The 19,419-nt window shown below is 37.0% G+C and overlaps 1 protein-coding gene across 1 annotated transcript in view; it reads right to left on the reverse strand.

Annotated features, from left to right (window-relative positions):
- The window catches only part of LOC136238972 (long-chain-fatty-acid--CoA ligase ACSBG2-like), a 55,683-nt gene extending 38,085 nt beyond the window's left edge, over positions 1 to 17,598 (reverse strand). Inside the window, exons 1-8 of the mRNA XM_066029694.1 lie at positions 16,695 to 17,598; positions 14,158 to 14,406; positions 14,017 to 14,105; positions 13,842 to 13,962; positions 8,299 to 8,379; positions 8,112 to 8,213; positions 5,826 to 5,873; positions 5,668 to 5,775 (exon numbers count right to left, since the gene is read on the reverse strand). Of these exons, the coding sequence (XP_065885766.1) occupies positions 5,668 to 5,775; positions 5,826 to 5,873; positions 8,112 to 8,213; positions 8,299 to 8,379; positions 13,842 to 13,962; positions 14,017 to 14,105; positions 14,158 to 14,406; positions 16,695 to 17,564 (1,668 nt within the window). The 5' untranslated portion in view covers positions 17,565 to 17,598. The remainder of the gene's footprint in view (positions 1 to 5,667; positions 5,776 to 5,825; positions 5,874 to 8,111; positions 8,214 to 8,298; positions 8,380 to 13,841; positions 13,963 to 14,016; positions 14,106 to 14,157; positions 14,407 to 16,694) is intronic.
- Between the last annotated feature and the right edge of the window lie 1,821 nt (positions 17,599 to 19,419).

Below are 19,419 nucleotides of genomic sequence, written 5' to 3' on the forward strand. Positions count from 1 at the left end.
GAGATCAGCTAGAAGAAATTACCTTGTAGAGAGTTCAGCTACAAAGAAACCATCATGTAGAGAGTTCAGCTGCAAACAAATCACCTGTAGAGAGTTAAGCTACAAATAAATCTCCCTGTAGAGAGATCAGCTAGAAGAAGTCACCTTGCAGGGAGTTCAGTTACAAAGAAATAAACCATGTAGAAAGTTCAGCTGCAAACAAATCACCTGTAGAGAGTTCAGCTAGAAACAAGTCACCCTGTAGAGAGATCAGCTAGAAACAAGTCACCTTATAGAGAGTTCAGCTAGAAGAAGTCACATTGTAGAGCTACAAAGAAACTACCATGTAGAGTTCAGCTGCAAACAAATCACCCTGTAGAGAGATCAGCTAGAAGAAGTTACCTTATAGGGAGTTCAGCTATGAACAGATCACCCTGTAGAGAGTTCAGCTACAAACAAATCACCCTGTAGAGAGTTCAGTTACAAAGAAACCACCATGTAGAGAGTTCAGCTGCAAAAAAAATCAATCACTCTGTAGAGAGTTCAGCTAGAAGAAGTCACCTTGTAGAGAGTTAAGCTGCAAATAAATCACCCTGTAGAGAATTCAGCTACAAACAAATCACCCTGTAGAAAGATCAGCTAGAAGAAGTTACCTTGTAGAGAGTTCAGCTACAAAGAAACCACCATGTAGAGAGTTCAGCTGCAAACAAATCACCTGTAGAGAGTTCAGCTAGAAACAAGTCACCCTGTAGAGAGATCAGCTAAAAACAAGTCACCCTGTAGAGAGTTCAGCTAGAAGAAGTCACATTGTAGAGAGTTCAGCTACAAAGAAACTACCACATAGAGAGTTCAGCTGCAAACAAATCATCCTGTAGAGAGTTCAGCTAGAAGAAGTCACCTTTTAGAGAGTTCAGCTACAAACAAGTCACCCTGTAGAGAGATCAGCTAGAAACAAGTCACCTTGTAGAGAGTTCAGCTAGAAGAAGTCACATTGTAGAGAGTTCAGCTGCAATGAAACTTCCATGTAGAGAGTTCAGCTGCAAACAAATCACCCTGTAGAGAACTCAGCTACAAACAAATATGCAGTGTAAAAAGATCAGCTAGAATAAGTTACCTTGTAGAGAGTTCAGCTACAACGAAACCACCATGTAGAGAGTTCAGCTACAAACAAATCACCTGTAGAGAGTTCAGCTACAAACAAGTCACCCTGTAGAGAGATCAGCTAGAAACAAGTCACCTTGTAGAGAGTTCAGCTAGAAGAAGTCACATTGTAGAGAGTTCAGCTACAAAGAAACCACCTGTAGAGAGTTCAGCTACAAACAAATCACCCTGTAGAGAGTTCAGCTACAAAGAAACCATTCTGTAAAGAGCTCAGCTGCAAACAAATCACTTGTACAGAATTCAGCTACAAACAAATCACCCTGTAGAGAGATCAGCAAGAAGAAATTACCTTGTAGATAGTTCAGTTACAAACAAATCACCCTGTAGAAAGATCAGTTAGAAGAAGTTACCTTGGAGAAAGTTCAGCTACAAAGAAACCATTTTGTAAAGAGCTCAGCTGCAAACAAATCACCTGTACAGAATTCAACTACGAACAAATCTCCCTGTAGAGAGATCAGCTAGAAGAAATTACCTTGTAGAGAGTTCAGCTACAAAGAAACCACCATGTAGAGAGTTCAGCTGCAAAGAAATCACCCTGTAGAAAATTCTGCCAGAAACAAATTGCCCTGTAGAAAGATCAGTTAGAAGAAGTTACCTTTTAGAGAGTTCAGCTACCAAGAAACCATTCTGTAAAGAGCTCAGCTGCAAACAAATCACCTATACAAAATTCAGCTACAAACACATCACCCTGTAGAGAGATCAGCTAGAAGAAGTTACCTTGTAGATCGTTCAGCTACAAACAATTCACCCTGTAGAGAGAGCAATTAGAAGAAGTCACCTTGTAAAGTGTCCAGTTACAAAGAAACCACCATGGAGATTTCTGTAATCAATATATGTGACCGGATTTGCAAAAAGGGGTCTTCCACACACATCCAATTCCGTAAACGTTGGAGACCATAACTCAGTGTTCAAGTAACATATTAACCTGAAAATTTAACCATGTATTCAGCTATAGTGGTGCTCACCACTGCCCAAATATCAAGGCAATAGCTCTTTCCAATCCGACGTTATCAATTGTCAAAGTTGGCAAATTGGATGTGTGTGGAAGATTCCTTTTCGCAAATGCGGTCAAATATGTATTATACAGTATATATAATTTGTACATTTTCTGATAAAATATTTAAAGTACATCTACTTCATCTTTTCTTCTTCCTGTAGTAAAGAAAAAAAATGTAGGTTAAAAAAGTCCCAAAGCTGGTATACAAATACAAAAAGAAATGAAATCTAATCCAAAACAGCCAAGCTGTAAAAAAAGTGTGCGGCCCTCAGAAAGGCTATGGTGAAAAAAGATGTGAAATCCAAGGTGGCGGCCAAGAAATGGCTGTGATGGTAGGTTAATGGTAAAAATTTTAATAATGACAATTCAGGTAAATTTTGTGAAGCGGCACAAAAATTCACCTGAATTGTCGTTATTAAAATTTTTACCATTAACCTACCATCACAGCCATTTCTTGGCCGCCACCTTGGATTTCACATCTTTTTTCACTATAGCCTTTCTGAGGGCCGCACACTTTTTTTACAGCTTGGCTGTTTTGGATTAGATACTAGTTTTGACCTTGTTTCTCTTTGTAGCTGCTTTGGAAACATTCCTTACAGTTTATCTCTTCATTAATAAACTCAAATGATAAGGTTTAATAATTAAACAGAATAATATAGGTGGTTTTTGGTCAGTCTCCAGTTTAATTTTATTATTGAACATCTGTCAGGTATAGTAACTAGCTAACTAACAAACTAGCTAGCACCTTACACACAGTACTACAGCCTAAAGAGTGCCTCCAAATAGCATCTCAATATGTATAATATTAAAATTTTCCTAGGGCATGCTGAACCTTACCACTTTCACTTTTACTCTGATGCCCCTGAGTCACTGGTTTTATAATATTATGCACATAGACCTCAAACCATAGGTTTTATGTATCTACTTGGAATCAGGCAAGTATATGTACTATATAAAACATGACTATGAGGTGTATTGCATGGCTGAGGAGTAGGGGAGTATATAAGTGCAGTACACCAAAGTAACCATGGTTCATATGATATACATAGCATGCCTCATAATTAACATGCAAACACTAACATACCATAAGCACAAACTTACTCACATATAATTTGCCATAGTTTAGCATAGTAGAATTGTTCATAGACCATCTCTGATGGACTATCGATTGTGCGACTTAGTAAACATTCCATATATCCATAGGAGCAACGTTATCTGCTGCCACCCATCATAAGGTATGTATATAAAATGAATCTAGTGGGTGGACTTTACTGGCTGGGATCATTGGTCACCTGGTGTATTGTGGGCTATTATCCTACGCTCATGTGGGTGATCAATCATACTGATGTCCAGGGCGCAGGCTATTAGCTTGAAAATAGGCATGACACACATTAGTGTCACATGTCTCAAACCATAGATATGTATATATATATGCTTTCCTAACCATAAAATAAAATGTAAGTATAAAATCCATTAATCATATCTTTTATTTGGTGGGCTAGCTAAACTCCTAGCTTGATGTATATCACTAATACAACAATATAATTTATGCGTACTCTGGTATTTCAAATTAGTAAGTGGGGTATGCACTGACACAATTATAAGGTGTCCTGCCAGCTTCAGGAATGTTGGTGACAAGTTTCCAAATTTTTTTATTGTATGTACAGGGGAGGAAAGGGGGAGACTTCCCTAGCAAATTTTTGAAATTGTGTATTTTGAGATTGAATCTGGTAACAATTTTCACTAAAAAGTCTTCAAAACTGACATTTTTAAAAAATATATAAAATGTGACAGTTCTACGGTACAACTCAACTATAACTTCACACATGCATGGTACCCCATGCATTATAGCACATGTGATTTTGTGTGGAACTGCAGCTAACTACTCATTAAAATATAATTTCCCTATATCTCACATAAACATCAATGATATTAAATTGTATACTATCAACTCGCAACATGCCATCCACAGCTGAGACATTTGCGTGATTTATTTCATGAGTCATCCCTACTATAGCTATACACGTACAGCTGTATATATTATATTTCTCGTACTTACTTGAATGTTTTGTTACAGGGTCATGTTCAAGAAGTATCAGGCATCCATTGCACTATGTAAAATCTGAATTCAATAACTTCGGATATAGTCAGCATCATTATCGAGCCATCATATCCGTAAACAAATTCATCTCAGGTAGCTATCGCACATATCAAGGTACTGCTGGGTGGTATAAACCCTGTACGTCTAGGCCTGTTGAGTGTAGCAAGTCTGAAGGTGACTGTCACATTGTGATTGTGGTTTTATTTAGGCAATCACATGAATAGTGGTTCCCAAATACGTATACTGATGGTGAGTGTTTGATGTCGCTGTAGAGGACAATATGTTTATTGACATGCATGTACTTACAACGAGTACTAGCTAATTGCGGTACACGTTATGTTACATTTCATTGCACGGTTTTCCACTGTATATTCCACGACAATAATGAATATTGCGTGTTTCCATTAGACCTTCCGCTCTAATGAGACCACACGTGTGCTTCCATGTGACCCTTCCATTAGAAGTGAGGTGAGTACACAGACGTGAGCCACATACAAACGTGGCATGGAGTCATGCTAGTTAATGCATGATATGATGAAGTTATAGTTGAGCTGTACCGTATCAGTGTCCTATTAGGATATTTCAATATTAACCTTGCAAATCAGCATTGAAACCGGGTCACTACTGCTGACCCGGATGACCCATTGACCTGGATTTGACCCGGATGACCCATTGACCTGGATTTGATCCGGATGTGACCCTGATTAATTAAAGCCGAGGCATGCACCAAGAGCTATGTTTTGGCTAGTCTCAAGCAAGCGAGACTACGTTTTTAACGTTCGATTAACGTATTGAGTAAACAGTAGTTATGTGATAACGAAACCGGTAAGTTTATAATTTAAACCCAGTCAGTGGGTTTGGTTCCACATAGCTACAGACAGCATACCTAGTATTACACCTTCCCAATATATTAAAGTGGGTGTGGCTCACAAAGTACTTATCCTGCTGCAAGACTAGACTATATACAACTCGTACAACAATCAATTAGTGGGTGTGGCTCCACATAAGCTTGGACATGGTTTCATGCTACAGACTGCAGTTACTAATAAATGGGCATGGCTGAACATATGCTTGCAGCATGATAAGTGGGCATGGCTCATGAAAAAGCTGTGTGACTAACATCAATAAGTTTCCACTAATAATTTTGTTTCTCACATGATCCAATCCGGGTCACACCCAGATAATCTGTAAACCAGGATGACCCGGACAAAATGTGACCAGGTTGACCCGGATGACCCGGCCTGGTTTCAACACTGTTGCAAATCAATGCAAAATCAATTTTTAATTGCCTAAATATGCTTGACCAGTTTCTGGAAACTTCACAAATCCCCCCCTGCAACAAATACAAGCAAGATATACAGCATGATGTATGTATTACTATTTTTTCACATCCACCGGCAATATTAGAGTACAGGAAATATCCACTTACCATTCCAGATATGTGAGTTGATGGCAGGTAGCTAATAGTACACTTGGTAACTTCTTCAGCTTTATCAGAACCAATTGTGTCCAACAGAGCTTTTGTAGTCCATGTGAGCTATACAGAAACTCAACATGATTAAGCTTCACACAAATTTGTCAGCTTACATTGTCATGACTTAACATTACTCCTTTAGGATTAGCAGTAGTTCCTGACTGTAAAAGATAATAGTGACACCTGCCTATATATATATATATATATATACCATCATATTTAATATGGAAAAATAAATTTGAGTAGGTGTCGAATAAATTAAAGAAGTGCTGAAACAAGGGAAGTAGCCTACAAATGCAACTATATAGTGGTTATTTAATCCCTACTTCAGTCTTCTAGCTATAACTGAAGTACGGACTAGATGTCCACTATATAGCTGCACGTGTAGGTGACTAGCCTTGTTAATTTCTCCTTGTGCTTGTTTGTCATACTGTTTTGCAACACAAATGTGACTTGTGCTCATGCATACTACCTCATAAGAAAGAATGGCACCAGACATATCATTAACAAATTTTGCATCTGGAGGAACAACCATTACTGAAAGCAGAGTGCTCATTTTCAGCTATGTTCTACCCATTACATGTCACAACAAATGAAGAATAATGAAACACCTCTTTGCAATCAGTTTAGTTACTACAGAAATTATGGACAGTTTCTGTTATATAAATGTAGTAGTCAGCACAAGGAGGCCATTACATGCTAACCACAAATCATCACCTCCCAGTAGTGGAGAAGACAATGGGACACAAAAGACTAGTATAATCACCTCCATGATGCATCTAACGTAGCTTTTGCAGTAGGTAAGAGGCACATCTCTGGCCTAATCAATGGAGCCCATAGTTTACCAGTAGATGAGTTATGCTTGGCTGAACGCATCAGTTACTTGATTAGTTAGTCAGGAGAAGTATACTACTTTTAAAATTCCATTAAAATTGTTAGAATTGTTTGGGGCTGCTCTGAAAATGTGTTTGATCTTGACTGTGACTATCCACACAAAAACAACCCAGCTATGAAAAAAAGGGTGCAGCCTTCAATAGCCTGGGAAAAAAAGTTGTGAAAAGTCAACAAAGAAATGGCTGCAATGATGTTAATGCTTACTTGATATTTAAAGAAAATGTAAACATGGAGAATGCCCCCAGAAAATGTTTTAAAATAAAACTCTTTGGGATTGTATCTGGAAGTGATTTCAGCAGTTTATCACAATATTATAATTATATTTGTGACTGGATCTGCAAGAATCCCACTTATTAGCACAAGCCTAATAGAATGCAATAAACACAATGTGTAAAACATTTATGAAATATAAAAAATTCCATGAATTTCTTGAGCTTTTGTTCTGCAATGAAGAAATGGTGCTAACAGTATAAACCTTGGTGGCATCATGTTTCTTAAAGTAAGAAATCTTTTTTGAATCAATGCTCTTAAAGAGATAGAAGATATGAGCATTTGTCTGTCTAACATTAGACAAGTGATTAAATGACATACATTGCATCTTGGTACAGGACTGCACTTCTGAGTTATGACTATTTATTTAAGCACCCATAGTTTATTTTCAATACTGTCACTGTACAAATAGATCTTTCTGTTGTTACCACTTTGTAGCACTGTAAATGTGAAAGTTCACAGCTTCTAGAGCTGAAAGTTTGGTTGACCATTCCTTTGGCTAGTCAGATAAAGAAAATGTAATAAAACAGATTCAAAAATGTTCTAAAATGTGGGGTTCTTGCAGATCCAGTCACTTTTATTTAAGCGTTGTTTGGTGACTGCTCTATTAGGGTATCTCGATCTCGATACTTATAGTAAGCTGTCAACTAAAATTTATGTTACCCAGAAAGTTTTCCCTCTGAAGGATTGAATGTGAGATTGATTTCAACAGTTTGTTAGAATAGCTACTATTACTGAATATTTGCATGCCTGGCTGCTGACTGTTTTATTAGAGTATATGTCCTGTAAGTCCAAAGGGGCAAAAAGAGCCACGAATACAGCCATTTTTAGCTCCCTCAGATCCGCCTATGAATATAAATACAATTGCATAAGGAATTGTCATAATTAATGTACGTTTTGGTACTTTTTATAAAGAAACATGCTAAATTCCTTTCAGCATAAATTCTGACATTTTTTTAGTGTAAAACATCTTAATTTCCTTAAGATTTCATTTAGTTCTCAGTATAGAAACATTGAGGAAACAAATTTTTGTGCAGTGAATAAGGCTTATGTACTTTAAAAGTGACATGTTACATATAGCTTAAAAGGATGATGTATAATTCTTGGTTCCCAATGCATTGATTCTTAATGTGGAATCTAAAGTTGTCCTGCACATATGGCAGGTACAAATACTAAAACTGAAGACTATTACACCAACACATGCAACAGAAATGTGTCACTAGGACACCACTCACAGTATATATCAACACAGCACACTGGCCTGGCTTTTGTTCTTTGATGATATTATCAACCACAGAATCTTCCACGCTCTTGCCCAGTTCCAGAAATTTTGCCCACTACAAGGAGACACATAAATACTCAATCACACACTATTACTAACCTATAGACTACCATTGTACATACAACAATACAACATCATACAGTGTAGGTATCAGGATAGTCCTTGTTGAGTTCTCCTTTGTACTGAACTATGGCCTTCAAGTAAGGGAGCTTGTCACGAATCTGCAAAGTAATAAAACATATAGCACTTGCAGATCTTAGATTGGATGATACCATAATTAACCAACAGCCAACAACCTAAATCATTTAGTGACACACCAAATCAAATTGGCAATTTAAGAAAAAGGGAGTGGCCTTTAATACTATAATAGCTAGTGTTATCAAAAGTGGTGACAAGACTAAAAGATGGAATGGTCTGGAAAACTGACTCATAAACAGACTGGAAAATTTGCCTTAAAATGTCTATTTACCACAATTATCTGCTTAGAAAAAATGTCAAACACTACAATGACAGAGAATAAAGTTCTGAACACCATCTCGAAGCTCGATATTAAACTCTGCACTTATAACTGGTCTTCAATTTGTTTCTTTTGTGCTCAATTAAAATACACTCTTCACATTACGATTGTAAACAAACCAAGATACAGTAAATTCAAGACATGTTAAAGAGATGCTGTTACTTGGATCTGTGTTTAGTTTTGTGGCTGCTTCTCGGTCTAACAGGTGATACGTGGTGATGGGCAGGCTTTAGTCATACTATATGGTAATTCATTGCCTGGCTGTGCTACAATAGAATTTGTGCTAGGTTGTTTATTATATGGGATGATTTAAACCTTATTTACATCGTTAATAGTGATAAATTAGATTATCATTGACATTAATTAAATACTACAGTAGTTCTAAGTGTAGGGGCTTGATATTAGCTCAAGTGCACTTCATAATCATGTTCAAAGGCTTGTGCAAGATGTTTTTGTGCTTAGTGTTGTTTATGGGACGCTGTACTGTAAGCTATATTGGAAAATCCATGTTTATAGGCTTGTATGAGCCAGTCAGTTTGTGTGTCTGCTTCCAAATCCTTCCTATACTTTATTCATGTTCTGATAAGAAAATATTTACTATTTCTTGGCCATCAATTTTTATATTACATATTTTTGCACCAACAACTTAAATATCCTTGGCTGTTTGATTTAGATACCATTTGTTTGTATTTGCAAGCAACACACTACCATTTACAAGTATCTTCTATGCTACAACAATAGCCTCCATCACATTTTATCAACGTGTATCGTAAGTGTATTCTAATTAATTAGTGCATGTACTAGTGTCATCACTTGTAAGGAAGAGCAGTACCAGCAGTTGCAGCTTAATAGTGGTGTCTCCAGTGTTGCAAGAGATCGATAATTCCTGGATTACTGGTTAAAAGCTGTTTCCCAGTTCAGTCTGTGAGTCTAGTCCGCAAGTCCAGTCCACGAAATACATTATACCCAAAATTACAGGCCACATGATGTCATTGTATATCTCTTAATAGTTAACGATAACCATTGTAGACAATTGTTGAGGTGATATAAGGTACTACTATAACAAAGAGATATATTATATTACAGGCTATAAAGGAATGTTACTGTTTGCACATTTCGGGTCAGTGGCCTCTTTCATAATAATGTGCATGTACAGTTACTGAAGCATCTAAAAACCAGACCTAAAGACAATTCCTTCAACCAAATATCAATAGATTAGCAATATTTACTGTGTTGTATATTTTAAGATGGAACTCACCCTTATGGAATAATATTAGCTCATATAATCAGTCATTTTGTTCACAATAGTAAGAATTGCTACATTACTCACCAGTGGCATGTGTCTTTTGGGAATCTGAAGAGTGCGTGCCCTCTGCACCTTATCTTTTATCTTCAATCAATCTGGTCATTGTCTTCTCCATTTGACAAAACCATATCAAGGAGTTAATTTTCCGTATCAATACACTTTTAGATTCCACAAAGTTATTTCCGCACTTACACTACTGTAAAGGTACTGGACGCCCAGTAGATGCCAGTGAGTTTTGAAATAACAATCAAGCTTGAAGACCACACCTCTACTTAGTTAAACACAATGACCACACCCTAGCTGTATTATAATGATAGCATAGTGAAATAAGAAATAGTGACTATATCCCTAGGTAGGTGGGATGCTGACTCGAGATACTCTATTACAGCAGTCACCCTAACAGAATAAACACACATGTAAAACTGTATGCTGCAACAAAAAAACTAAACAAACAATGAAGTAGGGATCCAAGTGATAAAAGAAAAGATGAATAATGGTATTACAACATAGCTCAGTGGGAAAATCTCTACTTTAGCATTGAACAAAATAATTGTTATAAGGCCACATAAACTTAATTATTAGTTTCTCATCCCCGCCCGCATCACTGTTTTTGTTACCTCATCAAGGATTTTTTGCACCACTGGTGGATAAAGGAGGCCAATAGTGCTAGGCAGTATTGAAAGTATACCTTCAATAAAAAGTATCACAGTATTACTAAATATTACGGTATTAATGTAAAAGCCATTGGTATTAAAGTAACTGCCATTTACCTCAACAAAAGCACCAAATATCAATGGTAGCTCAGCAAACCTCCGGTATACAAATTACCATAAACAAACTTGTTTACATAGTTTGGAGTTTGGTTAGCTGACTATACATCAGCACCTACCTACAAACATTGTCACATGTCTGGTTACCTTCTAAATACAAGACCACAGGGAGGCCATAGTGCCCAGACGGTATGATGGTATTTTAAAAAAACAGGCAGTATCAAAACCGGTATGACTTAAATATCGCAGATTACTAACAATACTGGTATAAGGCCCAGCTCTAGAGGCCAATTAGCACCTTTTATAGTTAGTACCTTGATAGAGCAGTCTAAGAAAACTGCATTTTGAGTCATTTAGCTAGCTAATTCAACTATTTAGTTAGTAAAAATATATAATAAAAATCCGCCCTTCTGCACTGCTATATATTTGAGTACAGGAGGATTAAAAACTAATAATTAAGCTTATGTGGCCTAACATGCCAATGTAGGGATTTTCCCACCTAGCTATGCCGTAATACTGCCATTCATCTCATAATTGTTTCGCTACTTTTTTATCACTTGGATCCCTACTTCATTTTTAAATTAATTTTAAGTTTATAGGATCATAGTACACATGTTACAACAGTTTAGAAGCAGTGGATTGAAAGCTCTACAAATTCACCAATGAGGGAGTATAACTTTTAAGACGAAAACAGTGTAACTGTTGAAAAGGTGTGGTGCCATTAAAAAACAGCATTAAAAGTAGTGAAATCATCTTAGCAGCTATGCTAAATATATTTTTTAATTTCACAATATACATTGAATTCATGGCATGTTATAGATAGACAGTGCAGCAGCTAAGCAAAAAATGTGTTCACTTTTGATAAATGCACTAAACTTGATACAAGACTTGCTGGGATATCTTCTATACCAAATTTGAGCTAAATCAGCCCAGCCATCTTTGAGATACACGCCTTCAAATTTTCCCTCATAACTATTTTTCTTTATCTGCTAATTTTCTTTTTGCACCACTAACAAAAATTGCTATAACTCACACAATATTTAATTAAATTTTTGTGATTTAAAATGACTGAGAGTATTAGTTAACTAAGGAGATACTCAAACATATAGAACAAAAGCAATTGAGATGCTCTAATAGAGCAATCACCAAGGAGTAAAAAACGTGCACAAAAATGTCAAAAAAAATTGTCTAGGGTTCGAATCAGAAACCTCACCATATATAAACCTAAAGTTTTACCATTTAGATACTATATTGTCAGCTGCTTGACTCATTTAATTTCTACCCGAAAGCTCTAGTTATCAACAACAGAATGGCAAAAGTTTATATACAATCTCTTCTGTAATATTTAATGTGTGTTGTATTAGAAGTGCTCAGACAAAATATGTGCTCTCTTAGAGTACCACACAAATAGTCAACTACATACCAAACATACACAACAATCATGCAATCACGATACTCTAATAGAGTAGTCAGCATTAGTGCAATTTGTTTTCATAGCTACTGGCTAAATCACTTATGCAAACTAGAAGAATATTGATTTCCCGCATGTGTCAGTAAACTATCAAGGTGCAAACCCTCAGTAATGTAATTGACACCATATCTGTTTGAGTTATAATGTAAAACAAACCACACAAGCACATTTTGGGATGTGTTTCTCATAGAAATAATATGAAGTTAGGGGTGGCCCACAATTTTCAGCCCTTTCATGAGCAAACTGTAAATTAGGGGGAGGGGGTAAAATTGCTTTTAAAATGCCAATCACGTGTGTTTGCAAGAAATCCGAATGCAGTCCATAAGGCTCCAGTAAACTGTTACTGCTACTTAATTAATGCAATTCAGTGTCCATTTAAACAGTGGACTAATGTGAGCTGATGCCGTTAATGCATGGGCCCAAGCTAACATGACTGGAAATGTTGTGCTTTGGTGAACTCTGGAGGGCTACCAATGAAATGAGGCTTTGTAAATTGAAAGAAAGACAAAGATAAAGCCCATTAAATCATGTTTCAAACTACAAGCAACTATCAGCATGATAACACTACAGGCTTTACGTATATACTTATATATATCAGCACTTACTAGTCTTAGTCTAGCAATTAACACTGACAAATGATTATAATTAAATAGTAAGTAGCTATACTGCTTGCTGCTTTTGTTTTCTACCTGCAGAAGGTATTGTTGTGGGTTTAGAATACCATTGGGTATGAGAGGCTGGATTATGTGGGTACTAATTTGTTGTCACTGCATAGGTAGATGTGGGTTGCCCATTGAGAAAACCTGTCTCTGCAGAGTGTACCCACATCTCCTGACTCCAGTCCACCTCAAGCTACGGTGAATTCCCAACAAACTAGTACTGCTGTTGCTACTGCCAGTGGCGGGATGGTTTTGTATGAACACATTCAAGAACAAGTTGTTTCCATGATGTGTATATACACATTTGCAAGCATGCATCAGGTTAATACTAATGCCCGGTGTGTGTAGGAACGTTTCCTTCAGGGTATCAGCTTAAAAGCATCAAAATGATAAGATTCCTAAAAGACAAAACAAACACTACATTTACATAGAATATGCAATATTAAAAAGGTATCCGTGTGTTTGTTCTGCTATACAATAAATCCATACAGTATGTGTTGACATTTATACAGTACACTTTGGGCTGGGAGAAGGGGTTAGAAAAAGAATACTTTTTGTATGCTTGCAAAAAGGCTGAAAATTGTGGACAACACCTACAAAATAATACAAAATTAATTTCAAAATTGTAAAAATGCCACTAGTTTTTCCGTTTAAATACAAAGAGAAACAATACCTAATCCAAAACAGCCAAATTGTGACAGAGGAGTGTGGTCTTCAAAAAATAGGCTAATATGAAAAAGATGTGATATCAAAGGTGGCACCGAGAAAAAACAGCTATAATGTCAACTACTGAGCATTAGTAATTGATATAACATTGTTGCAGCCATTTCTTGGCTGCTACCTTTGATATCACATCTGTTATACTACTCTGTTTATGAAGACCACAACTCCTCTGTTACAATTTGGTTATTTTGGATTAGATAGTGTAACATAACTGTACATATGTATGTAATAACATACCTCCACAATTTTATTCAAAAATTTATAGTCTTCCACAACTACTATAGTTGCCTTGGAGTTCTTTAAAACATAGCAACAATTATCTGGACTACTAGTGGTGTATATACCAGTTGATAGTCCCCTAATGATAGTGAACACATTAGTAGCTAACTCTGTTACTAATACTACTTCATACCCAGCAAACACTGCTCCTATACTAGATGCAAACCATTCCACAGAGTTGAAGCCCAGAATACCAACAGCATAGTAAGGTTCTAGTCCAAGCTACACATAATGACATATATAATTATATTAAACTAGTCTACTGGTACAATACCTTTAGGAAAGATTTGGCAACATTGTAAATGAGTTTCTTGTATTCTATATAGGATATGCTCTGCCACTGACCACCCTTGCCTTTCCAACATAGTGCCTTTCCATTGGGTTTCTTTCTAAAAATTCTGTTGTACAACTGTGGAATAGTTACTGGTTCATCAGCTTCAACACCAGTTACACCTCTTGAAATGTGCACAGTTTTAGTAGGATCAATGCAACACAGCATTTTGGAATGTGTTACCTTCTTTGCCTAGTCACAGAAATTTTGCAATGTTAAAAATACACTTTAACATCATGAATTATGAACATTACCAGAAATATTGTTGTTATATATGAAACACATATCTGTTACTACAAATCTATACCAATATTATTTTAATAAAATTCTGACATGATCCTTCACTGTAGGGAGAGTAGAGTTGGGATTTGGGAACGATTTCATGTATGCACAGAAGTTCATGATATTGCAGGTGATTAAGCACATATGGTTGATTAGTGGATATCACCTGTTATCACCTGTTAAAGACACATACTGTTGCAGGCTCATTCTATGTAGAATGAAAGCAGATAATCAAAAACAAATTAGAAGTATTACAGTACATTCGATACCTCACCAAACACATGTTAAACAGATATTGCCACATGTACATACAGAGGTTTGCACAGTTCTTGCAAATTCTGTAATTCAAATGTTCATACATGCGTGTTTTTGCTCTAGATCTTACATTCATCTCAAGATTTTATTGGCATAACACAGGTGTCATCTAGTATAATGATAGGCATTCGAATATGATATGGTACAGTAGTTCATGTAGACAAGGCCATATTCGCTTTTGTGCATGCCTAGGAATTTTAACAGCATGTGCAACAGTTTGAATTACAAGGCACAAAATCGCCACTGTACCATATCATGTTAGAGTAGATATGAGTACTGTAAGCAGTTGTATATATTAGATGACACTCGTGTTTATGGCGATCATAAATCTCAAGATCGATCTAAGAACAATAACATGCATGTGCAAATGTTTGAATTACGGAATTTGCAAGAAACCATTGTAATAATTAGGCCTGGGTCAAATATGCTCAAAATTTTGCCCAAAATGCTCTCAGGATTTCCCAAAATTTTCACCTATTATGCCCTTTAATGTGTCCCATTATGGATTAGCAACATTTCTTTCAATTACTGTATCTTGGAATATTTATCAGTGAATGCTCTATTAGAATATTTCACTACACAGTGACTGTTCTATTAGAGAGTATCAATCTAAGGAGCTATATAATATTATGTACAATGCATTTGAGTGTTCTATTGAAGTTTGCAGTTTCCACTGACTGTTCTATTAAGGAGTATCAATCTGTTTTCATGGAATTAAGTTCCATAGTTTGAAATATCCACCTAATATGCTAGTTTTAGGCTGGCATAGCATTCCAGCCCATTATGCTTTTTATTATGCTGACATATTTGACACAAGCCTAGTAATAATGATACCATTTCTTTTATTTATTTTATTAATGCTTTACAGCACAAGTGCTGAAGGTCTGTAGGACACCTGGTCCTACAGCCTGCTCAAAGACTTTAGCTACATAAGGTGTGTTTGAAAAGTTGGAGAAATAAGAAAAAATCCATGACTGGACCTAGGTAGAGCCTCGAACCTGCAGCCATCCGATTTACACTCGAACGCTTACAGGAGTCTACCAGGTGGTCAGGATGTTTTCTCCTTGTTATTTTCATGTAATTATATCCAAAGGAATTCTAAAGAGTAACTCATTATCTCTAAGTACCCCAAGTAGAACCAAACGGATACTAGTTATTAATGCTTTACAGCACAAGTGCTGAAGGTCTGCATTTCTAACATTTTATTAATTAGTAGCATCAAAATCACCTGAAAGGCCTCATAGCAGAAGCTCCTAGTTGTCTTTATGAGTACATTCCCTTAACCTGCAGCTGTTACTATTTTCTATCCCAAGTCCATAGTATTTGTGGCAGCATAAGCATAAATATTGTGAACTCTTAATGGCAAGCGGCTCCCAGGAATTTTGTAACAGGATTCCAATTTTTCTGTTGCATGACACTTAAATCTAGGCAGTCTGGGGACGTGTCCCCCCAAAAGATTTTATTCTGAGGTAAGCAATTTTTGCCAAAAATTCTATAAAGCCAAATTTTAAACATGGATTGATTGATATAGACTGGCATAGTATCGTAGGCGTGGAAATTTACACGTGAGAAAAGTTTTGCGAATTCTGTGATTGCAGTAGCTATCAAAAAACTTTTACGCCAGTTAGCTTGCTAATCTGTCTACATGCTTGTGTTTGTACTGTAAGAAATTAGTATGCACAATCAGTATCACAAAACTTTTACGCCGGTATACAGTGTAGAGTGCGATTCACAAAACTTTTCCCATGCATAACTTTCCCCATTTACGGTATCAGGAGCTGGCTAAAAAATTTGATTTCTTGTATGTAGCTACCCACTACAGACAATGCCTTTTGGCAACTCCAGGGAAATGCTGGAATATACCAATTAAAATATCAACTAACCTCATTAATTTGCACATTTTGACTATCAATTACTTTTTGAATACTCTTAGAAACTTGTGCAATTGCAGGACGCTCACTTGGAACCTCCTTCCAGCAATCACCTACCAATGACCTGAAATTTTTGCAATCTTCTGGTGTAACATTCAAATTGTTTTGAAGTTCTCTAAGCTGCTGTTCAACAGTAACTGAGTCTTCACTTATTTGTGGGTGCTCGGGTAAGTCACTTTGTGTAACAGTATACCATATTAGTGATCCAAAAGCAAAGATGTCAAATGATGGTTCATGTTGTGGATTGTCCTTTTTTCCCTCCTCAGGTGGGATAAAGGGCAAATAGGTACTCTTTCGTTGACCACTCAGACTGCGGTCAGATACTGGCATCACTTCAGCCACACCCACATTGGTAATCTTTGCTGCCTGCAAGCAGGAGTGACCACAAGAGCTGAATTGCAGTAAAACATTATCTGGTACAATACCACAGTGAACGATTGGAGGCCTCTGAATGTGAAGATACCATAGTCCCAAGGACACATCGTTAATCACCGACAGCAGGTTAATTTTTGACACGCCCTCGTGACGGTCCATAAATGATCGCAGACTGGCCTGCATCTTCTCCGTCACTATCTCTGGGAAAGAGTTGCCGCTCTCACAACGCCACACGCCAATAAATTGTACAATGTTTGGGTGTCGAACTTTACTCCAGACGTGGCATACTTGTAGAAGACTTTGTTTCAAGTCATCACGATATTCTGCTCGAAACCTTTGCGCAGCGAAGCTCTTGCCTGCATACTTTACCGCACATATCTTGCCGAAAATTCCTTCTGTCAGTTCTTTTTCGCTTTCTTGCTCTACATCTCGCAAAAAAAGAGCCATTATTTTGTCACTTTAAACCATACTGAGATCACAACTTACGGTTTAACCTGCAGTAACTCGTTCCGGCAAAACAACATTGGCGGTCGTTATTTATGTAATGGTCCACCCTTGTGGTTTAGGGTAGGGGTATGCTGACGCATTATTTGTGACCAGATTTGCAAAAGCGGGTCTTCCACACACATCCAATTTACCAACTTTGACAATCCATAACTTTGGAATAGAAAGAGCTAATTGCTTGAAATTTGGACAGCAGTTAGTACCAATATAGTTTAGTGGATGGAGAAATTTTCAAGTTTACATGTTAGGCCATACCTATTTGATCTTATGTTGCGCGGGCCCGACCAACTGCATTTTTCTTCAAATGAAAAAATTTTGAAAATCACGTGTGTGGATCACGTGTTCTTAATTAAAGAAAACACATTATCAACACCCTTGTGATATTGTCCAAAAGGGACCATTGAAGATCGTTCAATGCTCTAAATTGTAGAATACGATGCATATGGGAAAGCTCTTTTGGAGATTTATGTTTAAACCTGATGCTACTAGAAGAGTATGAAACCTACTGTGTATGTACTATTATAGCTACATTCATTATTTGCATTTTGTATGCTTGTGTTTAAAATTTCATTTTCAAACTGACCTACCTACCCAAATTTAAAATAATTTTTCCCACGCAACATAGGTATGGCCTTACTTGAACACGCCGGACATTATGGTCTTCCAATTTCGTAGAATTGGATGTGTGTGGAAGACCCCTTTTCACAAATCCAGTCACCTTTTTGGAAGTGGTTACTGAACTGAAAGGTTTTTATTTTCGCAACTAGTAGTTACCCCGAGCATTCAACCTTAGGGGACGCGAAAAGTAGTTTAGGGTCAGGTTCAGCCTTGGTTTCTTCTTCACCTTTAGGTTATGTTCTTCTGACTATATATAGTGACACTACTACATGAGTAACATTTATAAGGTAGAAAAGTAGGGGTAGTGGGTAGCTAGCAGTGGTAACACAGTGGTTAGCCCACTGCCTAGAGTTATTTCTTTTTTTTCGCCGGGCTAGATGGAATGCCCTTGCCACCATCCCCAGCACTGGCTGTCGAATGCTGGACAGCTGGATAACACCAGCGACAGTAAAATAAACTACATGAGGGCATCAGCATTGAGCCTGCCCTCGGAATAGTCCAGATCAACGCAAGCAGGTATGGGACGATGTACAGAAGATCGATACCCCTCAGGCACATGATGGCAGACCTTAACAGTGAGAAGCAAAGCCTATACATTCAGCCAAAACAAGCATTTACTTAGTTTTTACTATAGTTCTAGCAGTCCAGGGTTTGAGTCCAGGCTGAGTTTTATGGGTTTGTTTGCTTTTTTATTTGTTTTTTTTTTCTTTAGCGACCCTTTTTGCCTAAGTTTTACTGTCGGTTCAATAGCAAGTCCGGTTTATTGAACCGACTTTCGGTTCAGTAACTGCCTATATAATTATGGTTACTGTGTAAAACTCATGCTAGTTGCAATCACAGATATTGCTTATAGCTACATTTTAAAATAATTAGTCAGTTGCACTGAACTCCCAAATCAACCGCTGCCATATTCTTTTATCGACTACACACTATAACCCCACATCAAACTTATAATGTTCACCATAACATTATTTAATGTGTCATATACAAAAGCAGAAGAATAGGTTGGCACATACCTCCATATCTCCATAGGGGTACAATAGGTGCAGTATCCTCAACATTTTGCTGACCTATGTGCTCATTGAAATTGTATCAATTAACCTACAGCAATTATGCCTGTGTCATAGTCTTCTGCTTCTTGTTGCATGAAGGAGGTACAATTTTCCCTTACCCACACAAA

Source organism: Dysidea avara, chromosome 11 (genome assembly GCF_963678975.1).
Source record: "Dysidea avara chromosome 11, odDysAvar1.4, whole genome shotgun sequence".
NCBI lineage: Eukaryota > Metazoa > Porifera > Demospongiae > Dictyoceratida > Dysideidae > Dysidea > Dysidea avara.